The sequence below is a fragment of the Dendropsophus ebraccatus genome, chromosome 15 (genome assembly GCF_027789765.1).
Source record: "Dendropsophus ebraccatus isolate aDenEbr1 chromosome 15, aDenEbr1.pat, whole genome shotgun sequence".
Taxonomy (NCBI): Eukaryota; Metazoa; Chordata; class Amphibia; order Anura; family Hylidae; genus Dendropsophus; species Dendropsophus ebraccatus.
This window is the reverse complement of record NC_091468.1, coordinates 21,359,344-21,373,991: the sequence shown is the minus strand read 5'-3', so window position 1 is coordinate 21,373,991 and position 14,648 is coordinate 21,359,344. Positions and strand designations below refer to the sequence as shown.

The 14,648-nt window shown below is 42.4% G+C and overlaps 2 protein-coding genes and 1 long non-coding RNA gene across 4 annotated transcripts in view; all 3 read right to left on the bottom strand.

Moving 5' to 3' along the window:
- LOC138774456 (calpain-8-like) overlaps positions 1 to 2,534 on the bottom strand; it is a 42,975-nt gene extending 40,441 nt beyond the window's left edge. For both annotated transcript variants that reach the window (XM_069955344.1, XM_069955345.1), the window contains exon 1: positions 2,199 to 2,534. In XM_069955344.1, coding sequence (XP_069811445.1) covers positions 2,199 to 2,435 — 237 coding nt within the window. In that variant the 5' untranslated portion in view covers positions 2,436 to 2,534. The remainder of the gene's footprint in view (positions 1 to 2,198) is intronic.
- Positions 2,535 to 3,757: 1,223 nt separating this feature from the next.
- On the bottom strand, positions 3,758 to 4,922 carry LOC138774458 (uncharacterized). Its single transcript, XR_011360320.1, has 2 exons — positions 4,732 to 4,922; positions 3,758 to 4,131 (listed from the first exon to the last, which is right to left on the bottom strand). It is a non-coding gene; the product is annotated as an uncharacterized lncRNA (long non-coding RNA).
- A 2,750-nt stretch (positions 4,923 to 7,672) lies between these two features.
- The window catches only part of LOC138774443 (calpain-8-like), a 34,771-nt gene continuing 27,795 nt past the window's right edge, over positions 7,673 to 14,648 (bottom strand). Inside the window, exons 14-21 of the mRNA XM_069955317.1 lie at positions 14,076 to 14,141; positions 13,205 to 13,262; positions 13,024 to 13,088; positions 12,081 to 12,149; positions 11,251 to 11,329; positions 10,788 to 10,904; positions 8,269 to 8,327; positions 7,673 to 7,892 (exon numbers count right to left, since the gene is read on the bottom strand). Of these exons, the coding sequence (XP_069811418.1) occupies positions 7,869 to 7,892; positions 8,269 to 8,327; positions 10,788 to 10,904; positions 11,251 to 11,329; positions 12,081 to 12,149; positions 13,024 to 13,088; positions 13,205 to 13,262; positions 14,076 to 14,141 (537 nt within the window). The 3' untranslated portion in view covers positions 7,673 to 7,868. The remainder of the gene's footprint in view (positions 7,893 to 8,268; positions 8,328 to 10,787; positions 10,905 to 11,250; positions 11,330 to 12,080; positions 12,150 to 13,023; positions 13,089 to 13,204; positions 13,263 to 14,075; positions 14,142 to 14,648) is intronic.

Genomic DNA, 14,648 nt, shown 5'->3' with positions numbered 1-14,648 from the left:
TGAGGAAAGGGATAGAAAAGAGGAGGAGAGGACCTCAGAGCGTAGAGGAAAAGGATAGAAAAGAGGAGGAGAGGACGGCAGAGCGTAGAGGAAAGGTATAGAAAAGAGAAGGAGAGGACGGCAGAGCGTTGAGGAAAGGGATAGAGAAGAGGAGGAGAGGACGTCAGAGCGTAGAGGAAAGGGATAGAAAAGAGGAGGAGAGGACATCAGAGCGTAGAGGAAAGGGATAGAAAAGAGGAGGAGAGGACGGCAGAGCGTAGAGGAAAGGTATAGAAAAGAGAAGGAGAGGACGGCAGAGCGTTGAGGAAAGGGATAGAAAAGAGGAGGAGAGGACGGCAGAGCGTAGAGGAAAGGGATAGAGAAGAGGAGGAGAGGACGTCAGAGCGTAGAGGAAAGGGATAGAGAAGAGGAGGAGAGGACGTCAGAGCGTAGAGGAAAGGGATAGAGAAGAGGAGGAGAGGACGTCAGAGCGTAGAGGAAAGGGATAGAGAAGAGGAGGAGAGGACGGCAGAGCGTAGAGGAAAGGGATAGAGAAGAGGAGGAGAGGACGTCAGAGCGTAGAGGAAAGGGATAGAGAAGAGGAGGAGAGGACGGCAGAGCGTAGAAGAAAGGGATAGAGAAGAGGAGGAGAGGACGGCAGAGCGTAGAGGAAAGGTATAGAAAAGAGAAGGAGAGGACGGCAGAGCGTTGAGGAAAGGGATAGAAAAGAGGAGGAGAGGACGGCAGAGCGTAGAGGAAAGGGATAGAGAAGAGGAGGAGAGGACGGCAGAGCGTAGAGGAAAGGGATAGAGAAGAGGAGGAGAGGACGGCAGAGCGTAGAGGAAAGGGATAGAGAAGAGGAGGAGAGGACGTCAGAGCGTAGAGGAAAGGGATAGAGAAGAGGAGGAGAGGACGGCAGAGCGTAGAGGAAAGGGATAGAGAAGAGGAGGAGAGGACGGCAGAGCGTAGAGGAAAGGGATAGAGAAGAGGAGGAGAGGACGGCAGAGCGTAGAGGAATGGGATAGAAAAGAGGAGGAGAAGACAGCAGAGCGTAGAGGAAAGGGATAGAAAAGAGGAGGAGAAGACAGCAGAGCGTAGAGGAAAGAAATAGAAAAGAGGAGGAGAAGACAGCAGAGCGTAGAGGAAAGGGATAGAGAAGCGGAGGGGAGGACAGCAGAGCGTAGAGGAAAGAGAATGTAGAAAAAATATTAAAATGGGCTTGTTCATGGTCAGCAATGGACTTGTACTTGTCAGAATGCTGATATTGGGCCCAGTAGAAAAAGATCCAGAAAATCCTATCCTGACCGTTATACAACAGTGCGGTTGGGTCTTCTATTCTATAGATGTTCTTTACCTTCCGAAGCTAAAGCTTAGACACTTTAGACCTCTGACGTCTTCACAGTGCTGTGATACAGGCTGTAATGGAACCAATGCATAAATATATATATATATATATTTCCGAACGCTGGTTTGGCGAATATTTGTATTCGTGTCAGGTCCCTCTCCGCCGCCTTTGTGTGCACCGCCTTTAACATTTTTGGAAAAATTTAATTGAAACCTAGGCCAGCTCGGAGTTGGCGTAGGTTTCACTTTTGTGCGCACGAAGGGGCTTCTGTGTGCATTTATGTAGCGGCATTGCGTCTCTACATAAACCCTCGGCATTGCAGGGTAATTTTTAATGGCGGACTTAATAAATGTCTCCCATAGAGTATATGATAATTCAGCCCAAGCTCATCATACAAATGCCCAGGAAGACATAGGAGAGGGGAAAAAAACACCATAATAAAAAAACATAATACTACTTACAGGCCAGGGTGGCATGAACCATGAACCTTTTCTTTTTCCCCATTTACCATAGAAATGGGGTCATGGGCCATAATATTACCAATGAAGGAACTATTCTCTAGAAGAACCACTTTTTATGTACTGTAGAGAATGAATAAAACATATCAATGACAAGCAGGTTGCACTATTGTGTACTGAATTTGGATAACTGTGGCTTGGTTTGCACTATTTTTATTACCATATCTTCGTATCATCATAATAATAACCTTCCCCTATTATTCAAGTACATTGTCAGTCACAATCATGATCCATCCGCCACTTACAACCATTACCAATAATTCATCTCTAGACTAGTTGGACGTTCTATATTTTGGAGTATCACCTGTTGGGAGTACATGATCTCCTATTATACAAATCATAGCTGTATTACTTACCGAGGGTCTCTTCCACACAATTCCTTTAGTTTTGGGGGAGTTTGGTGCCAAGTCTCTGTAGCCCAGGGCAGATGGACATGCCGGAAACTGGTCGTCTTTGAAGAGAGTCTTAGATGCCAGGCACTGTGCCCGCAGCTCTTCATAGTCCTGCTTTAGATATTTTATAGGGTTCTTGTTTGTACCCAGACCCTCAGCTACAGCCCGGTCTTTGGCAACTTTAGTTGCAACCCCTGACATGGTGCTTGGTCTCTTGAGTCTCAGTCTTGAGTGTCTTGCTGAATAGCAGACGGTCAGAGGTATAAATAAGAAGCTAGGTGGCTGTCAGCTCGACTCCTATGGTGCTGGGAGGAGACAAGTAAATCTGGGAGCTTAATCACAAGAGTGCAAATATGTGTACAAGGTTACAGGGCTCGAAAGGAAGTCACTATCACGAGAGCTGCAGGTATAAGACGGACACTACTAGAAAGCTCAGTAATGGTATACACAACGGACAGTAATCTACCCAGGCCAGGACCACCAAATTGTGCTGAATATACATTACAGAGTCTTATCTAATCACTATGACCCCATACCAAGACTGCTGGTATGTTGGACTGTTGGGGCTGCTCAGGATCCTCATCTCTTGGCCAGAGTGCATAGGGGTTACAGAGAGTGTCTCTTGCTCTGGAGGAGCTGACTTGCATTACACAGACAGCCCATTGATCTGAATGGCCAATTCACATGGCGATTTATTAGGTTACAAAAATTAAAGATAATTGCTGTGGTACAAAGCAGGGCAACACAATATGGTCCATTATAATTGTCAAAATAGCTTGGTTTAAATAGGTATCTTTACGTTTGGTCAGTTCTAATATACATCAGTTACAGTGATGGCCACTAGGGTTCTCTCTCCTTGCCAAAGTGCCCTACACTGGCCGTTGCTAATGGCATTCTGTCTCTAGCAACCACCAGACAAGACTGAATGCATGACATGGGTGGGCTTTGCTCTCACTGTCACTGTATGGCAGAGCAGCAGAGCACATGGCTCCCATTCTTCTGCTGCAGCAACCTGCCCAGGTAAATGTCTACAAAACCTGCCTGCTTGTATAGTGAACAAGGGGTCTGTTTGGCGCAGTTGTCCTTGGCAGGCTCATAATTTAATCCTCCTCTCTTTGTCAAACACTTGGATTCACAATACGGAGAAGGTCTTTAGAATTGAGACTGCCCAGGATTAAGGAAGGCTGGGGAAAGAAGGGCCATATTACACGACCCAACCCCGCAGTGTGATTGCTGATCTGCTGGATTGGCGCTCACTCACCAAGCCCATACATGGCTCGATAATCGTGCAGCAACAGCTGTATATATATCATTAGCGATAGAGCCCTTGCTTTTTATATGAAAAAAATTAAAGTTTTTACTTACCTATTTTCCCCCATTATAAACATTATTATAATTACACAGTCATCAGCCATTAGCCGCGCACCACTACACGTAGCAATGCGCAGCTGATGATTTTAAAGCAAGTTTGAATGATCATTGTCTTTATTACACTGATAAAGTGATAATCTGCTCAATCAGACTGATTTGTAATAGGGCCAGTTTATTGCTATTGTAGATATTCTATCTAGCATCCCCATCAGCTTCATCATTGATAGTGCCATCATGGATTTGTTGTTGTTAGTGCACATAGTTTGGCCTATTCGACTTCTTCAAATGTCCAGCACAGAACCAATCCTGATCCTATTGACTTCCGCCTGCTATTATTGTCCTGTCCGTCTCCATTCACAGTCTCTTTTTGGTTTTTGTTACTTGGCAGATTACTATCCGTTCCAGACGATAATTGTTTGGTGCAATAGCACACGTTAAAAAAACAAAAAACAGAATTTAATGAAGGGATCAAAACATTGAACTGCACTCAGGACAAAAAAAAAATGCATTGTGATGGCCATCAAACCTAAACAAAAAAAATTACAAAGTTATAATTAAAACCTATATATGGTACCATAATTTTTAACTCATTATTTCTACATATCAAGTAAAGTGTTTTTTATTTTTTCTCTCGGACCATCTATTGTTTACCAATTACTATTTTAATTACTATACTACATTATTTCCAACTATTCCCTGACTTGTCTTGAGGACCTATACCTTCTTTTATTTCTTATTTATACTTCAGTCTGTAGGGTACAGACACTCCATAGGTTAACCTCGGCAAGCCACTAGCAGTTGAACTCACACTTACCTCATCCTCTATAATTAAAACCTGTTGATGGGCCTAGGACCAAACCAAACGAAGGTGATCCATCCAGACCCACCAACTCTAAGACTGAGTATTAGTCATGTGACTGTCCAGTAGAGACCAAGAGAAGATCCAACAGCATCCACATGAATTCTTCAATGCTTTATTGTGCAGAACAGCTTACATGAAATACGACGTTTCGACCCCGTCCAGGGTCTTTATCAACTATACACAACCACAGTGCAGTGAACTAAGACCAGGACCGGTAAGAAGTGCATCAGTTAAGTCAGGTCTTTAAACATCATAGCAGATTACCTTATTATAAGATAGAAAGATATCGGCTCCATGTCTCAGATTCCCGGAGACCAATCACCATTTGGGAGACAAGGCTGGCTCAGGGCAGGCGGGCGTGTGACGTCAGGCGGGAATTCCATGCAAGGCTGAGGAAACCCGGAAGTGCGCCGGGAGCTCCGTGTGAAGCCTGGTGCACCCTGATGTGACGTCACTCGCTCCGTCACGATGTGGGCGGTGCAGTGTGTTGCCGGGGAAACCACCCAAGCTCAGGAGAAGGGCTCAGCTCTGTAGCTGTCAGCGCTGACTGTGCCTCGGTCATGACAGCGTGTATCCAGCGGAGAATAAGCATAGCTGTCCCATCGCCACCTAAGCAGAGTATCCTGTAAGGTGGAACCCCCTGCACAATAGTGAAGGCTAGCGTGGACTGAGGGATAGAGAATAGAAATAAACCAACTCTGGAGAGAGACTGACGGGCTGGTAGTCAACTGAGCCTACAGTGGGTGATGGTGTACCCCTGGTAACCAAGGTCACTCTCTGCAAATGGAGAAGGTATAGTCTAGCTGTACCCCAGCCACGGGGAATATCCCCACAAGGGCCGCAGATGATGGTCATATGTAGGATAAAACCCGGGAGCATCACATGCAAGGGAACTCACCCCGATCAAGGGAGGAGATGAGCCACAGTGTGTGGCCCCGGCTCGACCCGATCCGGGGGGTGATCAGACCCCAACTCGACCATGACTGGTGGACAAGAGGGATCAGTCACAATCGTGTCCCTGTAGGCACATACAAACACAGGGGAGGAAGACAGATACCCCAGAGGGGTCCAACCTCCAAGACCTGAGAAAACTACACAGACTGCTCCTGTATTGCAATTAAAGAAATTTATTGACCAACTATCATATATAGTAGAGGTTCAAGGGGCAACCATCAACAAGGCTCAGATTAGGGGGGCCAGAGCTGGTTCCAGTAGAGACCTTCTCACCCTTCTCACCACTGTAAATCATCCATACCACCATCCATAACCCCCGCTACCATCTGTATCCGACTTAAAGACATAGCATCATACAAACCGTTTATAAGATAGCAGCCCAGTGAACGAGCTGCTATAGCTCTATTTGGTTGGAAATTAAAAAATTGTAAGGAATTGTCTGTTTCAATTTTTACATTTATAGGTATACTGAGCAAAAACAATAAAAATATCTATAAAAAGCCGCAAATTTTCATGTGGTTTTCATGCCTAGTGGGCACTCTGGTCGATGATGGACTTTGCTATAGAGATCTGTGACCTTCATGTAAGCCACTGGATACCCAATAAAAAAAAAAAAGAAAACAATTATATAGGTTTTTCAAGGTGATTACAGTTATTTCAGGCCATCAATAGAAGATCCTAATTCAAATGAAAACTATGCTTGTATCTTTCAGACTATGACATAATCCTAGAGGCTAGCCCTGGGGATGTGAATATTAGACTTTCCCAGGACTGAAGCACCAGGACACCCATCTGAGGATGAGCTTGATCTTCTGTAGACAATGACCTGGGAGGGGACTGTACATACAAATTATTTGCTCATCCTGTTGTTAAAAGCTTTTGGGAGGGACTGTGCTATTGTGGGCAATCTACTGGAATTACGCTAGAACAAACTGTGGACTACAGGAGTCATGAGATACAAGGTCACCATAGACACGGATTACAGTCTTAAGGCCATGGTCCTATACTATCCCCAAGTAAACATCAATAAAAATAGAGGAAGAAAGATGGCAACTAGAGATGAACACTACTCAAGCATGCTTAAGTCTGATCGTTCTGCATTGGAATATCGGTGGATGAAGGAGTTGGATGCTGCCATAAGGCTGCTTGGAAAACATGGGCCAGAGGCTGTATCTATGCTTTCCCAGACTCCCTAGCGCTGCATCCAACTTCAACCAACAATTATCCTCGAGCATGCTGAAGTTGCCCTCATCTTTAACGCCAACCATTAATTTACAACCCCAAAATTTTTTGTGCTATATGGTTAAAGGGTTTATCCAGGATTTTAAAAAAACATGGCCACTTTCTTCCAGGAGCAGCTCAACTGTGGTTTAGGCATGGGGATTCTGCAGCTAAGTTCCATTGAAGTGAATAGAACTGACTTATACCACACACAGCCTGAGGACGGGGGTGGAGCTTTTTCTGCAAGGATGTAGCTATGTTTTTTTTTAAGGTGAACAAAATAGGAAACTGAAAAAAGTTTTGAGCTCAAAATGTTGGGATGAAGTCATAATAACCATAACAAAAGAAGTCATAATTATGAAAGAAAAATGCTATATTTTGACACTAAAATTATAGTGCTAAAAATAAACAAAAGTCAACAATTTGCATCACAAATACCAACCTAAAATAGGTCATTAAGATAACAAGGAAAAATTGGAATTTTGATTCCCACAACTGCCCCCTTCCTTTATCACAACCCTATTACTCTCACATTTTTTTCATTGACAGGGCTGTTGCCAACCATCCTTCTTTCTGGCCCAGAACTCTTGCACATGTGCTAGGAACAATAGATATTGCATAGCAAAGGTACTGTCAGCCAAATGAAAAGGAAAGACACAAGGCTGAGGGAGGTAGTGGTAGAGGTCATCAGGTAGAGGTCATCAGGGTCCAAATGGCATGTGTGAAGAGTCTCCTTGGGTGTGGCCATCGGGGCGAGGGGGGTATTTTAAATTTTATTGTTTAGAGGGCTAGTTGCTCTTTCCTCATTATTTTCTATTGTTTTTTTCAAAACCAGCCTTCCAGCCTTGTATGGTTATCGCCCCCCACTCCCACCCCCACCACTAAATCATCCACTACAATGTTAGCGCATAAATAGCATTGATTTTCACATTACTAAAACAGCAAATTAAAAAACAAATTAATCAAATAAAAATCAAAATGAGATCACAGTGAAATAGGTCCACAAGAAAAATATATTTAGCCCCCTGACTATTCATCATTGGCCTATGCAAACATTATTATCTGAAACCTTCCTATGGGCCTAACCCAACTACTACATAGCATTGAACTCACAGAACCCACATAAATACAACAAAGTAAAACCTCCACAATAACCCAGTGAAATGTCTCCTGTTCATGAAATGACAAAAAATAATGAGAGTCGTTGGCGTTGGTGTTTTCCTCTTCTAGACCAGCGTAGCACACAGCCACTGAAAAGAACAAAGTAATACAAATCAGTACAAAATAATTCATATTATAAGAAGACAAAGAAAGTTTTGTGTCCCCCATCCACTGGATGTATAATAACTGGGCCAAACCCTACAAATTATTACACCAGGTATGAAGCCCATTGAATAGAGTGGCCGCCATTAAAAGTCTATAGGATTGATGTACAGTTGAGCGATCTATCTGGCTTTCTCTATTAGTTCCATAGACTTTGAATTAAGTGGATGAATGAGCAGTGAGCGGTGGTGGTCCCAGCAGATAACATGGTACTGTAGGTGTGAACAGGTTCCTTTCATAGGCTGTTTGCACAGTTCTAACAGCTATAATAGGCTTATTGAGGAAAGGAAATCATGGATGTACCTCTGGTAAGGAGAATTCAATTCTTCCACTGTTGTCATTGTCCAATTGTTTAAACATTTCTATTAAGAATAAGAAAAAAGGATTTATTTTAGGTGAATAATCACACATCGCCCACCTCCAGGGCAAATGCTCAGCCAGTTTAACCCCTTAAGGACACAGCAACATATTTCATTTCGTTCTTTTTTTTTTTTTTTTTTTACTCACTTCCCTTTGACTTAGTTGTATGAAGGTTTGTGTGTTTTTTTGTTTGTTTGCTTTTTTTTTTTTTTTGCATTTTTTTCACTTGTATGATTTTGAGGTACATAGAATTTGATTTTGTGGAAAACAGGAAACTTTTACACAACTATCACTTTTACTATATAATTCAATTCAGTATTGTGTTTTGCAGTTATTCTGATTTGCGGCAGTCGGACCCCTCAGTCTCTTCCCTCCTGAAATTTATATAGCCCTTTAACATATATAAAGGTTTTCCTGTCCTCTCTTTCCCTTCTGTAACATATATATATATATTGATAGATAGATAGATAGATAGATAGATAGATAGATAGATAGATCCCATCATTTCATCCATTTCCCTTCTTCCTCCTGTAACATATATATAGATTTCCATCATTTCCTCCCTTTCCCTTATTCCTCCTGCAACATGTATAAAGGTTTCAATCTTGTCCCCCCTTTCTCTCCCTTCTTCCAGACTACACAGATTTAGATCCTTAAGTCTTTCCTGATATGTTTTATGCCTGACACCCTCCACCTTTTTTGTAGCCCGTCTTTGGACCCATTCTATCTTATCAATTTCTTTATGTAGGTGAGGTAGCACACCATTATATTTATAGCCCAGCATACCATTATATATATGAATATACAGCCCAGCATGCTATTATATATACAGGGTCTATGCAGGAAATTCACCATTACTGGGTCTATGCAGGAAAAAGATCACAAATGCAGTGAAGAAGAAGCAGCAGTAGTCATTGGAGGCCAGTGGTGGTCCAGCAGTAGTCAACATGGAGGCCAGGCATCAGCAACAGTAGTCAACATGGAGGCCAGGCATCAGCAACAGTAGTCAACATGGAGGCCAGGCAGGAGCAGCAGTAGCCAACATGGAGGACAGGCATCAGCAACAGTAGTCAACCTGTAGGCCAGGCAGGAGCAGCAGTAGCCAACATGGAGGCCAGGCAGGAGCAGCAGTAGCCAACATGGAGGTCAGGCAGGAGCAGCAGGAGCCAACATAAAGGCCAGGCAGGAGCAGCAATAGTCAACATGGAGGCCAGGCAGGAACAGCAGTAGCAACACGGAGGCCAGTACAGGAGCAGCAGTAGTCAACATGGAGGCAAGGGCAGGCACACCAGTTATTCAACCTGGATGCCAGTTAAGGCCCAGCAGTAGCCAACAAGGAGGCAAGGGCAGGCACAGCAGTAGTCAACATGGATGCCAGTTAAGACCCAGCAGTAACCAACATGGAGCCAAGGGCAGGAGCAACAGTAGTCAACATGGAGGCCAGGCAGGAGCAACAGTAGCCAACATGGAGGCCAGGTCAGAAGGGTCCAAGTATAGAAATTGTCTATATGTATAGCACTTTCTTAAAGACTTTTATACCTGCACCAGGTATTTTTGTCTCTCAGGATAAGACGGATGTGATATACACACTATCAGAAGTATTGGACTTGTATATCTGTAGAGCATGTTTTTGTTCCGTGCTCCCTTTGCTGTCCTATGCCTAATCTATCTATCTTTCGCCCTCTCTTTATTTGTCTCTCAATCACTAGATGTTTCTCCTCTCCGTTTTCCTAATCTTTCCTTTCCTTTTCTACAATATCTTCTCAGTAGTCTGTAGTACACAACAGCAGCAGCAGCAGCACCAGCAGCGTTTTGATAATCACGAGCTGTGTGCACTGCAGCCAGTAACAACCTCCTTCCTCTCTCTGTGCAGACTGCGTGGTGCGGTCATGTGACCGCTCCTCTTAAAGCAATACCGACATCACACAGGGGGTGGGCTAGTGCAAGATCCTGCCCGGAACACTTCCTGCTTTCTAGAATGGTGGCTGCCATTTTACAAAGCAAGAAAAAAAAATCGGAGCAGATTTTAAAAAATTTGAATCCGATCGGACTTGGATTTTTGGAAAAATCCAAACCGGATCCCATACCGGTTGAACCGATTTGCTCATCTCTAACCATAATATATACAGCCCAGCATGAAATTGGATTTTCCTACCACCTTTTTGCACTGATGACTTATTGTGAGGTGTCATAAGTCACTACCCCTAAATCCTTTTCTTCTGAAGTCTTCACTAACACAGAACTGCTGATATGATACTCAGATAGAGGATTCCTTCTCCCTAACTGCATTTTTTTTTTTCATTTGGAAGCATTTAAACAGCATTTTCCATAGTTTTGACCACTTATCTGGTAAAGCTAAATCATTTTCCACATTAGACACCTCCAGGAATATCAACCCTATTGTACATAAGACAGATATGACTCATGGTGTAGCCTTTATGAAGAAGTAGAAGTACACTTACTGAATAAGGTCTCCAGACGTATCATGCACGAAATGAAAGAGTTAAAGGTGATAGTTAGGTCAATGTCCGCATAGCGCTGGGCAATGCTCTGCTGGATTGTGTTGTTAAGAGAGAAGCCTGGGAAGATAAATGTAAGGTTATAAACGCTTCCTATAGATTGATATTATGTAGTTATAAGGATGTCATTCCCCCGATTCTATTCACTGCCGAATGGGCCACGTAGTTAACATCATTCTAGCAGAATCTGCCACTGGCTGCTCATTTTTCCTACAGTGGCCTCTACAGGAGAATTAAGGTATTACATTTGGGTCCACCACAGCTGCTGCATTTTGGTGGCTCCATACTTTGGCTCATATAGGAAGGTCCCAAATGGTCGACATGTAACCATTTATTAAGCATCATGTCAGTGAGCATCTTCTCTTCTCAAGATGGCAAATTACATTTTTAAAGCTGAGACAATCACCTGCATCCTGCAAGGCGGCCCTAATTTCATGGGCGTCCATAGTTCCCGATTTATCCTTATCAGCTTTGAGGAAGATTTCCTATAGGATGTAGAAAAGTAAAGCTGGTTAAAGTTCAAGAACACCCGCAGAACTTTCCAGAAACTCCATTACTGAACTTGTTTGCATAAACCCCACCCCTTTAAGGCTTACTTCGTTGGACTGATGGGAGGTATAATTAATGGAGAACTCTGCCCCAGAGACTTAAACATATACTTCTAATACATTGGTTTACTTTGTAATATAACTTTATTTTAAAAATTTATAGTTGTTTTTTTATTTTTTATTTAAATATCTATCTTTTTCTTGCAGCAGTAACGGGCAATATGGCCCCCTCTGCTGCCACCAATGTTTGTGCCGGGAACTGCAGGGCTGTCTAAGCCTTGCAGTTCCCGATCCCCTGCTCTGATCTATGCTTCTAGCGTAGTGATAGAGTGGTGATAGCAGTCACTGTTCAATCTAGAGAAGCTGCTGCACACAGTGATTGTATACAGAATATACAGGACAGGAAGAAACAGGACACTGCTCTATGGAACAGATAGAATAGATCAGGAGCCCTGCAGTTTCCAGTGGCCGTGTCACCCCTTACTGCTGCCAGTCACCGAATGTATATGTAAATAAAGAAATATAAAGCAATGTATTTGAAATGTATATTTTAGTCTCTGGAGTACCCATTTAAAGCATACTGTATGATGATGCAGATAACTGGAGGCATTTTGTGGGCAATTTTTGATTACAGTATACATTCATTGTATATAAAGCTTGGGAATCCAAACTAAAGAATTGGCTGTACCATGTATTTTTGTATCTTCATCCATAAAGTTTTGAATTCCATGAGATTTAGAGTCTGAGTTCCATCCATCTGGTCAGATTTTAGTTAAGAATATCATTTATAGTCTTATTTTTTTTTTACTATTTTCGGCAATTTCAGTAAAATGGGCAGAATTTTATCAAAGAGGCTTCGCACCCACATAGTGATATAGATTTTGCATTTCCCTCACTAAACTCTTAAAAGTGGGCGTGGCTTAGAATCCTGTGTAACATGTCACTTTTTCAACCCATTTACACCACTTTTTGGCACTTAAGGGTGGAGGAAATTATACCACAATGGAAGTCATGCATGATGCGCCACATTTTTAAGTGTCAAAAACAGCGCGACAAACTGAATAATGACTTCAGACAAACAACTTTTCAGTTCAGTTTCAATAATTAAAATTTTTTATGTCTATATTATAAAATAATCCTGAGATCTTGCAGTTTTTATTCTCAACACTGGAGCTAAAGCTATTCTGAGATTTCCTGTTGCGTCTGTGGTGATAAGAGGAGGCTGCTGTAAAGTGATCCGTACAGCGTTGCAGCATCATGTGACACCAGTAGATAGAGGAGACAATGGCAGTTCCCTGTACAATGACCTCTTCACAGGTCACAAAGCATGCTCACTAATGTTTAACGTTAATCTCAAGGGGACAGAGTCTACCTATTGTCGTCTACGTCCATGAGTCTTGCTGTAAATCATATCACTAAGTGCTGTTGAAAAAAGCTCAGGCAATATGGGAGCCTCCATGACAATGTACAAAAAGTGAAATAAAAAAAAATTACAGTCAGAAAATAGAAACAGATTGGAATAAAAGGTTTTAGTATCTGGCTCTAATGAGTAAAAGGAAATTTAGGTGACACATTCCCTTTAAAAGCTGTAGTCCCAGCAAGCTCTGCTTCTGCTCTCATTTAAAGGATACGTCCATGAGGGAGATCATTTCTTTGCATGTGGCCAGGCTAAAGCCATTTGTTTTTAAGTCTGTTCCTATAAAAAAAAAAAAAATAGTGATACGTGCACATTAAAAAAACACCCAGGAATATCCTCAAACTCCCAATAATGCAGTATATACACATCCACTCCTTAGTAAAAGTCTGACTTACTCTTTGACAGTAGCCTGTTCAGGATATTCTGAATATCCTTTGCCGTGACTTCTCCTTTCTGCAAGAGAAAAATAAAATATTCTGCATTAGAAAAAGATAATCACTTAAAGGGCCAGTAAGCCTAATATGACCATTAACATTATAAGGGGAGCTTAAAGTCTCTGTGCTTACTGGAGCACACAGTACTTATCGGCACTCTCTTGTAGACATATCTACCTCCCCTACCTGCCAGAGACTGCATGAACCGCTACGTTCTGCAAAGGAGTCAAAGATGGCCGGCCCTGAGCAACACTGAGGCATACAGAACCACAAAATGGCATCAATCAGCTTATCCTCAGCACTGACCATGCAGCAAGATGAGGAATCAGAGATGCTGTTCTCTCTTTAAGGGACTTCATGGCCTGCACAGGTACAGTACCCCCTCTGTCACCAATGCCTGCACTGGACTACAGGCTACTGCCTGCCTTGGTGCCTCACAAGCATAAACACAGCAATCCATGCAGCCAGAAATCCTGAGATTGCAACAACTGAGCAACAAGATTGACAATATAGAAAACAGAACGTGCTGAAATAATTTACCTATGGTGTGAAAACGTCAATTGATAACATTGTGGCTATGATGAGATAGTTACGGCCGGCTATCTTACTATCTTACATTGATCCGTTGTACAACATGTTATATGTTTTATGCATTAGCTTTTGTTGAAAAATTATTCTGATTTTTTTTTTTATAAAAAGATTGAGAGAAAAAAATTATAAGAGGAGCAGCTAATCTCAAGCCCAGATATGGTGGGAGGTAAAGACCAGGATTTGTATGGATTTCCTCTGCAATTAACCTCCAAATATATTCTATAATAATGGAGGTTCTTACATCTCCTGCCAGTTTCTGGAAGATGTTCTTGAAGTCATTGGTCACATCCTTGTCTGTCACTTGAGGCTAAGAGAAAAAGAAAAAACACTATTAGCAGTGTAACATTACATTACACTATACAATACATTACAATATTGTGCTTTGCAATAATAGACTTAATTTTTCCATAAAATGTGCTGCAAAACAGAAAAAAAAATATTTGCAGCATGAGGCCATGTTGACACAACGTATGATCTAAATTTCTGTTGAATAGTGCGCAACGGTGAATTGGGATGCGGGCGTACCCGTGTGCCTCCCCCCCCCCCGTCCCAATTCACCGTTGCACACTTTGGAGAGTGCAGACGCTATTCAATGAATAGTGGCCGCACAAAACTGATGTTAGTTTTTCGTGTCACTAGTTGCAATCCCGGCTGGAGCGTATACTATGTGTATACGCTCCGGCCGGGATTCTATTCATACACATACAACGTATCTTCTGCATAAAACACAGCCGGTGTTGCAAATTGCAACAACGGCCCTGATTTATGCAAAAATACGTTGTGTGAACATGGCCTGAAACTGAAAAAAAAAGAG